The sequence below is a fragment of the Tamandua tetradactyla genome, chromosome 9 (genome assembly GCF_023851605.1).
Source record: "Tamandua tetradactyla isolate mTamTet1 chromosome 9, mTamTet1.pri, whole genome shotgun sequence".
NCBI classification, from domain to species: Eukaryota; Metazoa; Chordata; class Mammalia; order Pilosa; family Myrmecophagidae; genus Tamandua; species Tamandua tetradactyla.
In genome coordinates this window covers 20239048-20254242 of record NC_135335.1, presented here as the reverse complement: position 1 = coordinate 20254242, position 15195 = coordinate 20239048, and the positions used below count along the sequence as shown (strand labels likewise).

The following is a 15195-nucleotide window of genomic DNA, read 5'->3' as shown; positions in this document are numbered from 1 at the left end:
CCCAACCCCATCTATCTCAGTCTGACAGTTCCCCAAGGAGCAGCTCCTTCCAATTACATCAGCTCACTCTGCAGCCCACCCCCCTGCCCCAAACCCCATCTCCGTGCACATGCCCCGTCGTAACTACATGAATCCATTGTCATCCGTTTAGCAAATATTTATTGAGCGGGTCTTCATGCCAGGCATTGTACACCCCCAGCTTCAAATGGTGGGCAAGGCAGATAAAGCCCTTGTCCTCGAGGAGCTTACAGTATAATGCAAGAGACTGATGCTAAGCAAATAATATCTGCAAACAAATGTAAAATCTCAACTGTGGCTCAGGTTTAAAGAAGAGGTTCACAGTGACAGGAGAGCCTAACATGGAGGTATTTGACCTGATTGGGTAACTAAAGGAAGATTTTCTGGAGAGAGTCCATGTATGTCAAGATCTATAAGAAGAACCCAGAGGGTAAGAAGGGAAGGTAGGGGTTCTCTGTGCAGGGAAAAGCTTGGCAAATAGGAGGTAGAAGAGAAGGTCATTATGGCTGGAGTAGAGGGGCAAAGGCCGGGGTTGTGAGTTAGGGTTGGGGACATATTCAGGGGCCAGAGCTCAGACACCCTCGAGGAGCTTTCATTTTTACCTAAGAATAAGTAATGGAAAGCTACCGAAGCCTCTAGCATGCGCGTATGTTTACGTGTGTGAGAGAGAGAAAGACAAGACTTTTGGGCTGGAGAAATGACTGTGGCTGATCCATTGATGGTGAGGTTAGAGAGGGCAGGAGTGGATGCAGAAAAGCCTGTTAAGAGGCTGTGCAATGATTGGGGAGAGAGATGATGGTGGCTTGGACTCAAGAGAATGTTGGCAGGGAAGTGGGTGCGTATTCTGGAAATTAAACCCCAGGTCTCCCGCATGGAAGGCAAGCATTCTACCACTGAACCACCCGTGCACCCCCTCAGTAGAATTTGGAAGGATTTTTAATACTGAGGTGTTAATGCTTAAACACTTCTTGAATCTCTTCCATATTGCCAGGTAGGCAAGATGGTATAGCCTTAGGTAAGGCATGAGCTAACCACCTCTCTTCTGCACTCACAGAAATGCACCATCTAGCAAACTCAGGACAACTCCCACTCACTCCTCTAGCCTCACTGCTTGTCTGGGGTTGACACTGCTTCATCACTGGTTTCCTTTACCCACCCCAGGTGCTCCGAGAGGCTGGGATATACCTGGTGTTTCTGTGCCCAGGTAGCAATCACCGGGCTGCTCTGTAGGGTTAATTCACTTCCTCAGAGCAGATCCGATCCATGGATCCTGTAGGAACTTATGGATGAAGCAGAAAGAAAGCCTTGGGGTCCGAGTGCCTGGAAGCCCCTGCTGGTGTTTGGCCTATGGTTAGTTTCCCGAGTCTTCCTGGAGGAAGCTGCCTTCCTGCAAACCGGTGCTTAGGGTGTTTCCCAACCCTTTGAGGCTCGGTTCACCACTGAGACCTATGCTGGTGATTTCTGACCTGACCCCACCTCTGCTCTCCTTGCCCTGTGCCCCCTCTGCAAGCCCCAACCCCCAAACTCACCATCTGCACAGTCACCTCCTTTGGTTCCCATATTCAGTCTAATTTCATAGCTTTTGTAGATCCCAGTACATAAAGCATTTAGAAGGGGGAAGCTGCCCTGATTTAAAGAGAGGGTCCTGTAATTCAACCTTCTTGGGTCCCCACACCATCCTCCCATCCCAGGGTAGCATCCTAAGGCACCTCTTCAGTTCACTAGGTGACAAATCCGATGGGAAGATCTTTTCAAATCCCCCTCTTACAGGTCAAGAGAGAGAGAGATTTTCTTCTCAGCCCCACCCCGTCCCCTCACCACAGGTCCAAGATGGGGAAACCCAAGGCCCAAGGGGGAGCATTGCAAACCTGCTTTGAAGCCTGACTCTGATGGCTCACGAGGAGTGTATCCTTGGATGAGTCTCTCTGAGTCTCTAAGTGTCTCTGTCCCCACATCTGGGAAATGGAGCAAAGAGTACCTCCTCCTGGGGATGTGATGGGAAGGGGAGGTAAAATGTGTCGAGTGCCTTGCCTGAGATGGGTGACTCCGAAATAGATGGTGACGGTTGTTATTTCCTACATCCCCCCCACCACACCTCCCCCTTCCCTCTGCCCAGCTCACACCCTTTTAAGACACCCCTCTGCTCCCCACCTCACGCAAGCACACACCCGTCACACCCACTCCCTGGTCTCCTCCTTGACTCCCCAGGAATGGACAGGAGGGTGCCGGGATGCCTGCTCTGGTCTCCTTCCTGCACATCCCACCTGCCAAGGATCTGCCACCCGCTTTCCGCTCTATAAATAATAAACCAGGAACACGAGAAAAAAAAATAATAATAAGTCAGAGCAGTGAAGTGAATGCCAAGAACTGAAGGCTGGGTCCTGCCCCATCTCCTTAGCCCTGGCCTCCAGAGACAGACCCAGCCCCTCCTTTCTGGAAATGAAGCATCCCCTCTTTTCGCAGTGCCTTGATGATGTTCTCGGGCCCCTTGGGGCCACTGAAATTCTTCCACTTGTTATTTAACTTAGAGAGAGAAGTCTAATGTGGCTTCTTCTCCCCGTGGGGGCAAGAAAGGAGCCTTGAAGGACGAAGAGGAGGGAGGAGATTGGTTAATTGTTCCTCAGAGTCCCTCAGGGCCCTTTCTCCTGAGAACTTCTTCCTGATGATGCACCAGAGGCCAGCAAGACAGGGACTGGGGTCCAGGGGGCCACGGCTGGAGATCTTATAGTGTGCCTGCTGCAAGCACAGGAATGCTCTGGAGCAGACTGCCTGGTATGGAGTCCAGGTCCTAGCTGTGTGACCTTGGGCAACTTAACACACCTCTCTGTGCCTCCATTTCCTCATTTGTAACATGAGGACAAAAACAGAGCTATCTCATTAGGTTGTGGTAAGGAATGGATGAGCAGGTCCCCCCAAAGCACTTCGTGGGCCCTGTCAGCCACATGATGATAATATTCCCAATTCTGCTTCTCATCTGCAAATGTTGCTAGGCCTTAGGGGGCAGGAGGCAGTGCCACGGGGCTCCATTTCACTAGGTCAGCACTCAGAGGTGTGTCCAGTGCCTGTGTCCACTGAGGTTGCAGAAGGGGGTATTTCTACAGCAGCGTCCACTCTGATGAGCGGGAGGCAGGCGGCGGTGGTGCCTTCCCAGCTAGCAGGAGAGAGCCTGGCTCTGGTCCTCACTCTTCTCCCTCCAGAGACCCCAGGCTGGGGGCTGATACAGCTCATTTGGATAACTCAGCCATCTTCTGTAAAAGGCACACTAGGATGGACCACGGTGGATGAGATTTCCACCTAGACTCAACCCCACCCCCTCCACAAGAAAAGAACCCAATAGAAGGAAAGCAAACAGCTCTAGGGACTTCCCGGAAGGCTTGGTGTCCACAGAGCATTTTACTCGTTAACCACTCTTTCACCAGGATGTTGCCTGCTGGAAGGCAGCAACAATTGAACCCATCACAGGTTAGGAACCAGCAACTGATTGAGAGCCTCCACGCACCTCCCAAACGTATCTGATGGTGTTTTCCCATCTGTAAAATGGGATAGTAACAACTTACAGCATCCACTGCACCATTAGGAACAGATGTGACGGGAATGGGTCCCTGTGGCACCAGCTGTGAGTGCTGGTGAGAGAGCAGTATTAAGGGACGTCAAGTCCCCAGGACCGTCAGCCCCAAGGAAGAGGATCAGTCATCCCGAATCACAGAGATGCAAGGAAAAGAGCTGTCTGCAAGCCTTTCTGGATGCGAAGGGAGAGTCTGGGGAGGGTGGTGGGGCATGGATAAAAGGAAGAGACTGTGTGATCCCCATGGCCCCAGAATGGCTCTAAGCTACAGGGAGAAGTCAGGACAGGTGAATGCCCGCTGGGTGGCAGCACAATCCAAGAAATAAGGGCGGTGGCAGAGGGCTCCACCCCCCCATCTCCACCCCCCATCTCCACCCCAAGACACACACACACACACACACACACACACACACACACACACACACACACCCCTTCTTCCAATCCTCTCCACCCCATTCCAAACCAACTCCATTTACCTGCCCTGGAGAGGGCCCAGCCACAGGATTCCTTCCCTCCCTCCTCTGTCCTTTTCATCTGATGCTCGAACAGATGGAGACTGCCAAGCCTCAGCTCCCAAGTGCCTTCCTAACTCAACCCCTGTTTCCTGAGGCCCTGCAGGACGCTGGGCACTTAGGATAGAGCCGTGAACGAAGCCTGAGGTGCACAGGGCCTCGGGGCAGCTCCAGGCAGCCGGCCCCTTCTCTCTCCTGGATACCTGCCGAGAGAGAAGAAGGGCCCCCCACCCCCGTTATCAGCTGGGGTTGACTCTATTAGTCCCAAATGGGTTCTTGTTATTTGCAAACGATCTCTCTCTTTTTGCAAATAAAACACAAATATTTCATCGGGACCTAATGGTGAAACAAAAAGATAAGTGGAGAAGAGTTGGAGAAGCTTGCTCTAGTCCAGCCAAGGGCTCCCTCCTGGGTCAAATGCTTCTGGCCCAGACTGTCCCCTGCCTGCTGACCCATATTATCCTAATGCTGGCAGGAAGGGGAACCCTCAGCTCTGCCCCCGTGGATGTTCCTTTCTCTCTCTCCACCCCTGCTCTTCCACCCAGGTGGGTTTTCTTGCACGAGAAGGCATACCAGGTGCGGGACACTGCCATCGAGTCCTCCGTGGTGACCAAGGTGAAGGGCTTCGGTTGCTATGCCAACAGAGTGATGGATGTGTCAGATTATGTGACCCCACCCCAGGTAGGGCTCCCTGCCTGCCCCGGACCCAGGGCAGTGTGTGGATGTGCAGACCTGGGCGGGTTGGAGAGGAGGGGGATGGGTCAGGAGAGGAAATGGGTTTTCCAAACAGGACAGGAAGCGTCAGTGACCCGGAGAACCCCTTCCCCTGCCTCGGGAAGAGGTGGGGAAACGGAGCCTGCCTTCCGTAACATGGTCCTGGCTGTCGGGAAAGCTGGGTGCCTCCCCAGACTGTCCACAATTTGCACTAGGATCACAGGCAACCCACAGAGGGAGCAAGAGGTGCCACGTGGGCGATTGGAAAAGTGTGATTTGGATCTCTGCTCCACCCTTTCCTAGCCCTGTGTACCTTGGCCAGATCGTTTAACCCAAGCCTTGGTTTCCTCATCTGTAGAGTGGGGACAATAATAGTATATGCCCCAATGTTGCATTTTTCCCTCTCCTTCCGTCTCCTCCCAAGGGCACCTCTGTCTTTGTCATCATCACCAAGATGATCGCCACTGAAAACCAGATGCAAGGATTCTGCCCGGAGGTGAGGGATGGGAAGCAGGTCAAGGAAGCAAACATCGGGGGTGGGGGGTGAGGGTGGCAGGGAGGGGCTGTGAGCAGAGACCCAAAGTCCAGCCTTGGAGCTGTGATGCTAAGACCTCTACCGGCTGTGGGGAGGCAGTGGGAGCCAAGGGGCTCGCCCGCGGCCAGTACAGGGCCCTCCACCACCTGCAGACGTGTCTCCCCACAGAGCGAGGAGAAGTACCGGTGTGTGTCAGACAGGCAGTGCCGGCCAGAGCACTTCGCGGACGGGGGTGAGTGCAGCCCCTTCCCCACCCCCTCACACCCCCAGAACATTAGGCAGGACCCAGGAATGCAGCACTCTCCTCTGGGAGAACTATCATCGCAGGAGAGGGAATGGAAATTGGCCTATTCTGCATCACGTTGAAGACATTTCTAGAAGCCCAAACTCTGTGCCAGGTCCAGCAGTGCTACAGACGTGACGTGGCCCCTGCCCCCAGGCTAGAGTGGTGGACAGACAGGTGTGCCAGCAAGGTCTGTCAGCAAGGTGAACGGGACTGCGGGAGCCCCGGGGAGGGAGAGGATTTTAAAAGGGCATTCCAGGCAGAAGGAACGGGCTGCAGCAAAAGCTCAGGGGTAAGGAAGAGTGCTCTGCGATTGGAGAACAAGGAGAAGACTGGGTGGCTGGGACGTGGCGCATGCTACCTCCCCTTAGCCAAGTTTGGGGGTCAGGAGGAAAGGAGCGAGAGGGCTCTGCAGGGCCAAAGTGCAACAAGCTAGCTCCCCCGTTCTGCCTATCCTTTCCCTCCACCATCCAGGGTCCCTATGTGGGGGGTGGAGGGCGGGGGAGGTAAGTCCCTGATGAGGAGGGATGGGAGCTGGGAAGAGAGTGGCAAAGAGGCAGGCAATCACCCAGCAGCACGGCTCCACCGTTCCAGGGATCCTCACTGGCCGCTGCGTGAACGCCAGCTCCGGGCTCCAGACCTGTGAAATCCAGGGCTGGTGCCCCACTGAAGTGGACACGGTAGAAATGTAAGGACAAGAATAGGTGGGAGGGGAGAAGACACTTCCCCAGCTCCCCTTTGCCTGCGCTGGGGAGCTCTGCATCTCTGAGGGTCTGGCAGGCTCCCCCTGAGTAGTGAGCATTCCTGGGGTGCAGTGGTGACCTCTGGATATCACCGACCCCAGCCTGTCTCACCTGCCACCCTCCCCTCCTTCTCACCCCCAGACCCAGACAGGCCCTTCCCAATGCCAGCTCCTATCTATGAGACGCAGAGGCCGGGACCGTGTGCCCTTTGGGAGACTTCCACCAGGGAAGGCACTCCTGGGGTGAAAACTCCCCTGTCCCCCTCTTCTTCCTGTGAAGCTCAGGGCTCCCGTTCTCACCTACAGGCCCATCATGATGGAAGCAGAGAACTTCACAATTTTCATCAAGAACAGCATCCGCTTCCCCCTCTTCAACTTCGAAAAGTGAGTCTTCGCTCCCCAACTAGAGCCAAGATGCACCCCACCCCCCACCCTATCCCCTCTTTTCTCAGAACAGTGGACGATCTTCCGTGGCTCTCCCCACTTTCTCTTCATCTATTCCTCTCCTGTCCCCAGCGTCCCAGCTGACCCTGACCCCCAGGTATCAGGCGTATCTTGGGGCCTTCTTCTCTGTCAGCCTCCTTGCCTTGGAAGCTCAAAACCCAAATGGGAGTTTCGGTGGGATCAGGGGAGAGACGATTTCAAGCTGGCCCTGGGACTAGAGATAGCTCCAGAGGTTGGAGGCCCAAGGGACTCATCCCATTTCTTTTTCCCCTCATCTAGGCTCCATGTAGGTATCCCCTTTCTCCTGGTCAGTTCAGCCCCATTCCCTCAACAACTGCTGCGTGTGCCTGGACCGTGCGCAAAGCAAAATGCCAGGGACTACGTTTACGTGAACAGTAATCAATCGCAACTCCAGTCCTGTGGGAGCTGTAGAGATTAGACGGGACGCACACACGAGATGGAGGGTGATAGGGGTAACAGGAAATACGCAGGGAAAGAAGTGAGAGAGAGGGCGAGTGTCTGGGAGATGGGTCTCAGGTTCTCCTACCTGGCGTGGAGGGACTCCGAGACTTCGGAAGGCTGGGGACGAATCAGTGCCGGGCTGTCATTGACCCAAGTTAACATGACCGGCTTTGCCTCCTGCCTCTCATCCTCCCCAGGGGGAACCTCCTTCCCAACCTGACAGCTGACGACATGAAGACATGCCGCTTCCACCCTGACAAGGACCCCTTCTGCCCCATCTTGAGGGTGGGGGATGTGGTCAAGTTTGCTGGGCAGGACTTTGCCAGACTGGCCAGAACGGTAAGAACTCGGCTACTCTTCATGAGCCCGGAAGCTCAGCCCTGTCCGGGGTCTTTGAGGCCCTTGGGGAGGCAGGTGGGAAACTCGGGGAAAGGGAGCCGCAGAGAGGAAACAACCCCGAGTCTCCACCCCTGCCCTGAGCAGTCCTGCTTCTCCCCCACCCCCACCCCCAAGCCTCCGTGTCCCACTCCCGTTCTCTCATCATCTGCAGGGAGGGGCCTCGGGTCTCTGAAAAGGCCCACGTGATGGGAAAGTGGCTCCGTGGCCTCTTTCTCCCTCCTGCATTGCAGATAGAGGAGCAGTGTTTCCAAAAGTTGGATGTAGAGGCTTAAGGGGTCTCACGTCACCTGGAAGGAGTCAAGTTGCTTTCCTTTCTCCCGACCCCAGAATGGAGAGAATGGACCCTAGAATGGAGAGAAGCCATGTGTCACGCTTCCCCACCTCCACCCCGGCTGTGCACTGGGGCAGAGGGCTATAGAAGAGCTCATATCTGACTCCTTTCTTCAGGGCGGAGTTCTGAGCATTAAAATTGGCTGGGTGTGCGACTTGGACAAGGCCTGGGACCAGTGCATCCCCAAATACTCCTTCACCCGGCTGGATGGTGTTTCTGAGAAGAGCAGCATCTCCCCAGGCTACAACTTCAGGTAAACCCCACCGTGTGTCAGGGTAAGGAGCCAAGGACTGCAATGCATATTGGGAAGAAAAGGTCTCACATTCTTCTCCCATTGGTTCTCGGCTCAAAATGAGGAAGAACTTTCCAACCAATCAGCCCCTCGATGAGGGATGAACCGCTTGTGAGATAATGAGTTCCCTGTCACTGGAAGGGATCACGCCAATAATTTGTGCTCCAGCTTAGCAGTTGGACCAGATAACCAAGGTCCCCTGAAATGCTAGGGTTCTGTGATTTTGGCCTCCAATTCCTACCTCTCATCCTGAAACTAGTTTGCTAGCTGCCGGAATGCAACACACCAGAGACGGATTGGCTTTTAATAAAAGCGGATTTATTTTGTTAGTTCTTCAGAGGAAAGGCAGCTAACTTTCCACTGAGGTTCTTTCTTACGTGGGAAGGCACAAGATGGTCTCTGCTGGCCTTCTCTCCAGGCCCCTGGGTTCCAACAACTTTCCCTGGGGTGATTCCTTTCTGCATCTCCAAAGGCCTGGGCTGAGCTGTGAGGGCTGAGATGAGGTATGCTGAGCTGCTTGGGCTGTGCTACGTTGAACTCTCTCATTTAAGCACCAGCCACTTAAGTCAAACGTCATTCATTACAGTAGGCACACCTCCTAGCCGACTGCAAATGTAATGAGCAACAGATGAGGTTCAGGTACCATTGGCTCATGTCCACAGCGACAAAGCTAGGTGCCTTCCCCTGGCCAAGTTGACAACTGAATCTAACTATTACACCCCCAAATCGCCCCATTCCCTCTCCTGTGTCTGAATTTTCTAAGGTTTCTCGAGCCACAGAGTATGGAGAATAACTGCTACCATTTTACAATATGGTGTTTTGTGTTTCTGTCCATAAGCAGGAGACTTCTATTTCTAAAAAGGCCCCAATACGAGTCAAAACCGTATTGATCTGGGTCACAAACAGTAATGATAATCATAGTTCTTCTTCAATGACTTTCCAAACAAGAATTCAAACCAGTCATTAAATGTCATCTAGTTTATATTCCCAGGGGCCTTGGTACTTAAGGGATCCTTTGTTTGCTCCATTTTGAAAAAAAAAAGAAAGAAAGGAAGCATGGGATAAATTATTTGGGAATGGCTGAAAGCCCTTGAGCAAGTCCTTGACTTTCTCCCATCCTAATTCCCCCATCTTTGAAATGGCTATAGTATCATTGGCTGGAGGAGCCCGTGAGCCCATGTGTGAGACACCTCAGCTCTCTGTTCTGTTTTTCCCCTAATTTTGGAACATCCAGAAGTTTCTGGAAGGCCCTGATTAACCAGACAATGTTGTGTACACTAAACAGGATAAACAGATGAAATAGCAGCTGATCAGAAAAAAAAAATGCATATAAGAATACATTTCAGTTAGCTGTCCAAAGAATTGTTACGCACATTTCTTTGGTGTTTATGTCTCCATTCATTGTTCTGATATTTTCCAATAGAATGGTGTATATAAGAAAGAAAGAAAGAAAAAAAAAACTTGCCTTTTTTCACTTTTAATTGCAACTTTAAAAAATAATTACTCATTCCCTTTAAGCTTTATATTTAATTAGTTTAAAATATATATATGTATCGTCTCTGGAAAGAAGAATTTTTAAAAATTGAAAGCGCTGTCGTAATCAACTCCAAACTTAAAAAAAAACATAGGAAACAACACATATTTTAAAGCAGGTTAAAAATACTGTTTGGCTCACTGGCAGAAATTGGCATGTTTATTCAGTCAGTGCATCCCACTGAAATCAATACAAAGGATATTTGTATGGTGCTTAAAATAGTAACATATTAATAAAATTCTCATGATCCAGAAGGCAAGTTTTCATCTTCATAACTTCCCTCTGGCCAGTGGGAATTCTTTGGACCCCCAAATAACTCATTTGGCAGGCAAGCTTATTAGAGAGACTGGAATTACTATGAAGACCCCAAGTTTTAGAACATCTTTCGTTTAATAATTGGTTTGGAGGGGTGTTTTTTTAATCTTCAATTTATTGTGCTATGTCTGCCACACCCTATTGTGGGCACAGCAGGATGTGAGATAGACCTAGCCCTAAATAAGTATGGATTGTATTCGGGGAGTCAGGAAGTGGTGAGAGTTTCCTGGCAGCAGGAAGCAACACCCTGCCTTAGATGAGGGGGTGTTCTCCAATGGGAATCCTTGGTCCTCTGAAATTTTAACCAGAGCCCCGTTTTTTTGGGAGCAGGCAATGCTGTTTGAGTGTGTGAGTGAATGTGCTGCCTGAGTGAGTTTGGAAGTGTGTAAATGAATGTGTGAGTATTTCAGTGAGTGTGAGTTGTGTGTCTGTGTGTGAGTGTGTGCGTGTCTTTATAAGTGTCTAAAGACCCTGCAGTATAATTCTAGGGGTCCTAAAGGAGACCATCTGAGAGTTGTGGGTCTCTCTTAATACCCTAGGCTGACTCCCTCACCAAAGACTTCCAAGTCAGAAGTAGGAAGGGAACAAAGCTGCTCAGTTTGACCCTTGTATCTTAAGAAATTCCAGAAGGCCCAAGGAATCATACTGATATGGAGGAACCTCTCATACTCTGTCCACACCCTCCAAGCCCTCTACCTGGAACCCCACCCACTGCCCTCATGCTGCCTTCAAGCCACTGGCACCCCAACACCCAAGATTAAGCTAAGAGCCCATGTTGAGAAGGCTGCAAAGCTACCTTTCGAATCCTCAGATAAGAGCTAAGGGTCACGAGCCAAGTTCAGCCGAGGACACAGGGAGGTTCCTATCATTCAGGACAATTTGTGCTGCCCTTGAGAATTTCACAAAGCTACTTATGAGAAAACAGTTCTCCCTGCCCTCTGCCAAGCATGTCTGTGTGCAAAGGGTTTTGTGTGCCGCCTCCTATTTGTTCCTCTCCAACCCTACAAGGTAGATGCTCCTGGTCCCCTCTGTCACACTGGAGAAAGTGGAGGGTCACAGAGCTAAGTAATTCCCACGGTCACACAGCGAGTAAGCAGGGGAGCCTGGATTCACACATAGTTTCTTAACTGATCTCCATCCCATACAAGAAGGCTAAGCATGTTCTCATGTATAGATCTTCCCAAAGACATCTCGAGGTGGTTGGTCCTCTCCTCCCTGCTTAAAAATGAAGAGAGACCAAGGGACTAGCAGATGCTGGAGGCAGAATTCCTAGCCTGGCCTTTGGTCTCCCGAACAAATTCACGTGTCTCTCGCTCTGCAGCGGAGGCCAGATTTTTCAACTTCCAACTGTTGCAGTTTTGCTCTGGAGGGAATGGAATTATTCAACCAACATTCAGCCTGGTTTTAATCTGCCAATTCAGACATCCAGAGGCAGCTAGAGACTTGCATTTGCATCACTAATTCTGCAGCTCCTTTCCAAACGTCCCCACACTTTCCATAGCTCCTTGCACGAAAAGAATCAGAATTCGAGAACATATAGCTGTTCAAAACCCCTAAGAGGCACTTAGACTAAGGCCCGTGTTTTAGAGATGAGGAAGCAGAACCTCAGAAGGGGACAGTGACTTGCCCAAGGTCATAGGTGCATCTTAGAGAGTAGCCTCGGAGGTCTTTTGATGCCAACTACCACATCACTCTCTCTGCCACACAGCTCCAGACAAGGGGCTGCCTCGTGGGGTATCTCCAGCCATCATCAGATTGCCCAGGTATTGGAAAGGTAATTCGTATCGAGTCAACTCCTACTCAATGTACCAACTGCTATCCATTGACATTCATCTTTATTTGCATGATCTTCTGAATGATTCTGCTCTCTCCTCACGTGAAATTTGGTGGAAAGATTTTATTGTTTACTCCTAGGTTTATTCTGCTTGGCTAAATACTCCAGGGGCTGCTTTAACTTAGTGTTTTTATACATTGAGAGCACAGTTGATGGGCTCATCTGGATTGGTGGCAGACAAGGTGCAGCATTTCTAAAAATAAGAACTGGTGAGAGTTTCCTGGCAGCAGGAAGCAGCACTCTGTCTTAGACAAGGAAGGGTGTTCTCCAATGGGAATCCTTGGTTCTCTGAAATTTTAACCAGAGCCCCGTTTTTGGGGAGCAGGCAATGCTGTTTGAGTGTGTGAGTGAATGTGTGCCTGAGTTTGGAAATGTGTAAATGAATGTGTGAGTATTTCAGTGAGTTTGAGTTGTGTGTCTGTGTGTGTGTGCGTGTCTTTATGAGTGTATGTATGTAAGCATGCATGTGAGTGGATGTCTGTGAATGTGTGAGCATGTAAATGTGCATATGAGGGCATGTGAGTATATGAGTGAGTGTGACTTTGTATGAATATGGGTGCCTGTGAGTGTGTCCATGAGTGGGAGTGGCATTGTGTAAGTGGGTGTGTGTGTGAGTCTGAGTGCATGTGAGTTTGTGAGTGGGTGTGTGAGTATATAGGCAGAGATGATGCAAATGGCTTTTAAAATACTGTATCAGTCGGTGTCTCAGCAGGAAAGAAATGGCACGTTCACATTGCATAATTCGAGGAGCATGTAATAAAGGGACTGTCTCAAAGTATGGAGTCCAGACCAGAGTCTAACACTCATTTGGGAAATGAAATACAAACTTTATTATTATTATTAAAATAATAAATGTCCATGGTAAAAAAAAAAAGCAATAATCACAATACCATGAAAAGAATTAATAATTATTTTAAAATGTGTTGCTCTCCCAAGGAAACCATTAATAAAGTGATTTGTACTTTCTTCTGTCATTTACAGACTTTTTCAGATATTCCTTTATAATGGAAAATAAGAACCCCTTCTGGGATTTTTGAAGGCCTAACCCTTTCATGCCCCTGACAATAGCATCATTGCCCAAGAAAAATACATGTGTTTATAGACCTGACAGTTTTGCAAGCAACTTTCTTTCTTAAAAACCACTTTATCTCTACACATAAAATATAAATACCTTCTAAGAGCAATACTGTACTATGCAGAGTCATGACACAGAAAACCCCCATTGCTTCCCCAGTCCTGTTCTCCGGCAAGAGGGTAACCCCCTGGACAGTTGGGTGAGTTTCCTTCCAGCCCTTTAAATTAACATATAGTTAATATTTATGCATTCTGGGGCTTTGAACATCCTGGAAGCCCATCCCTGAATCTCAGATTGAGAGCCCCTAGAGTTCAGTTCGCAAAGCCTTTTCCCTCCTGCTTCTGATTTGGGCTTCACAGCTTGTCCTCCCTCCTCTCAAGTAGTCACAGGAAGGTTTTATGACTCGCCCAAGATCACCCAGCCTACTAAGAGGCAAGTGGGAGCTGCAAGCCGGGAACCTCATCTCTCTCCATTGCTTCTAGCACACCTTCCCGCATCACACTGCTGGCAAACTAAATAAAGAGTAGCAGTGATGATGGTTGCCAGAGTGAAAGGAGAGAAGTGAAATCTCGCATTTAGCAATGTCTGATTCTCTTTTCCCCTCCGAGAGTGAAGCCAGCTTTGCTTCGAAAAGGCAATGCAGTTTTGGATTTCCTCTCTTGGTGTCTGGGACAAAAAACACTTGTTCAGCTGCTAGAGACTCCTCAGCAGTAGGTGTTTCTAGTGATGGTTTGGTGTTGAAAATGTACCCACAGCAGCTTTCATGAAGCTCTGAGATTTGGCGCCTGTTCCACTTTCATGCCGAAACGTACAGATCAGCAAGATCTTAGGCCAATTGACAGAGACAGCCTCGAAGTGTGCCCTTGGCTTTGATCATTCCTCCTACAATCTGGATTTTGCTCCTTCCAGAAGCCAGGTTTTAAAAGCAGTCATTTTCCTCCGTTCTACAAAAACACTTGAAGACCCTCTTCAACTGGGGCTTATTGAGCTTGAATTTTCCATGATTCATTCTTGTATTCATCTTCTTTGGGTTAGAATGGGAGGTGAGATAAAAGCAACCCTGAATTTATATAGCCCTTTATAATTTTCATGCCTGTTCTATATTCGCAGCAACCAATATTGTTGGGTGAAAATGCTGGCTGACACTCATGGAGCATAACCAGTGAGCCAGAGATTTAGCAAATGCTCTGTGTGGGTTACCTTAACCACCTTCTGAAGAGGGAGTCTTTTATAGCTGGGAAACCTGAGGCTCAGGGGTCCATTCACCTGCCCGAGGCTACACAGATCACTCTAGTAGAACCAGAATTCAAACCCTGGTATCCTGACTGCAGGGACTGTGCTTTTATTCTTTTTTGTTTTAATTTTTATTTTTGTATGCTGTATGGCGGGGTCACATTTCATTATTTTTTCCATATAAGTATTCCATTATTGCAGCACCATTTGTTGAATTTTGTTTGTTTGTTTTGCTTGTTTGTTTTTTTGGGACGTGCATGGACTGGGAATCAAACCCGGGTTTCCCACAAGGCAGGCAAGAATTCTACCACTGAACTACCCTTGCACCCCCCCACAGAGCCTGTGCTTTTAATTACAGTTCTCCTGGTAGGAGAGGACGGGTTATCCCCATTTTACAGATGAGGAAACTGAGGTCAAAAAAGATACCTCCCATGATCATTCATCTGATAACCTGACTTTCCAATACATCTTCTGGTTCCATATACATTGAACTTTCCCCACCACGTTAACTACAGATAAATTAACGGTAACACATTAAAGAAAAAACACCGCAAATAGGCTTTTAATGTCTGCCTTTGAGGATGATTAGTTTTCTAGAATAGCAGTAAATAAACACTTTGGGATATTGCCCCACCCTCGATGCAATGAGTCTGCCAGGAGATATTTCCCTATCGGTGTAAAATCAACTGTAAACGTGTATTTCAGCTGGCAAAACTACTTCCCACCAGGCAAAAGCTTTGCTGAAAACACTCCCTCCTTCACTTAGAAACCCAAATTCCAGGCCCAAGTTTTCCCTTACAAGTCAAACCCAGATCCCACAAGTTTGTTGCTGTTTTTCCTGCTGCTATAACAGTTACGTGTCCCTGCTTTAGGAAGGAATTTCCACCGCTCTCTGGGAGGATGGATC

The 15195-nt window shown here is 49.5% G+C and overlaps 1 protein-coding gene across 4 annotated transcripts in view; it reads left to right on the top strand.

The window, feature by feature from the left end:
- Positions 1-15195, top strand: part of P2RX3 (purinergic receptor P2X 3) — a 42547-nt gene that overhangs the window by 16108 nt on the left and 11244 nt on the right. For 2 of the 4 annotated variants that reach the window (XM_077116237.1, XM_077116238.1), the window contains exons 3-9: positions 4641-4776; positions 5234-5305; positions 5513-5576; positions 6222-6315; positions 6676-6753; positions 7473-7614; positions 8122-8258. In XM_077116237.1, the coding sequence (XP_076972352.1) occupies positions 4641-4776; positions 5234-5305; positions 5513-5576; positions 6222-6315; positions 6676-6753; positions 7473-7614; positions 8122-8258 (723 nt within the window). Of the gene's footprint in view, positions 1-1040; positions 1369-4640; positions 4777-5233; positions 5306-5512; positions 5577-6221; positions 6316-6675; positions 6754-7472; positions 7615-8121; positions 8259-15195 lie in introns of those variants that run through there. The other 2 variants (XM_077116239.1, XM_077116240.1) reach the window with 2 other exon arrangements.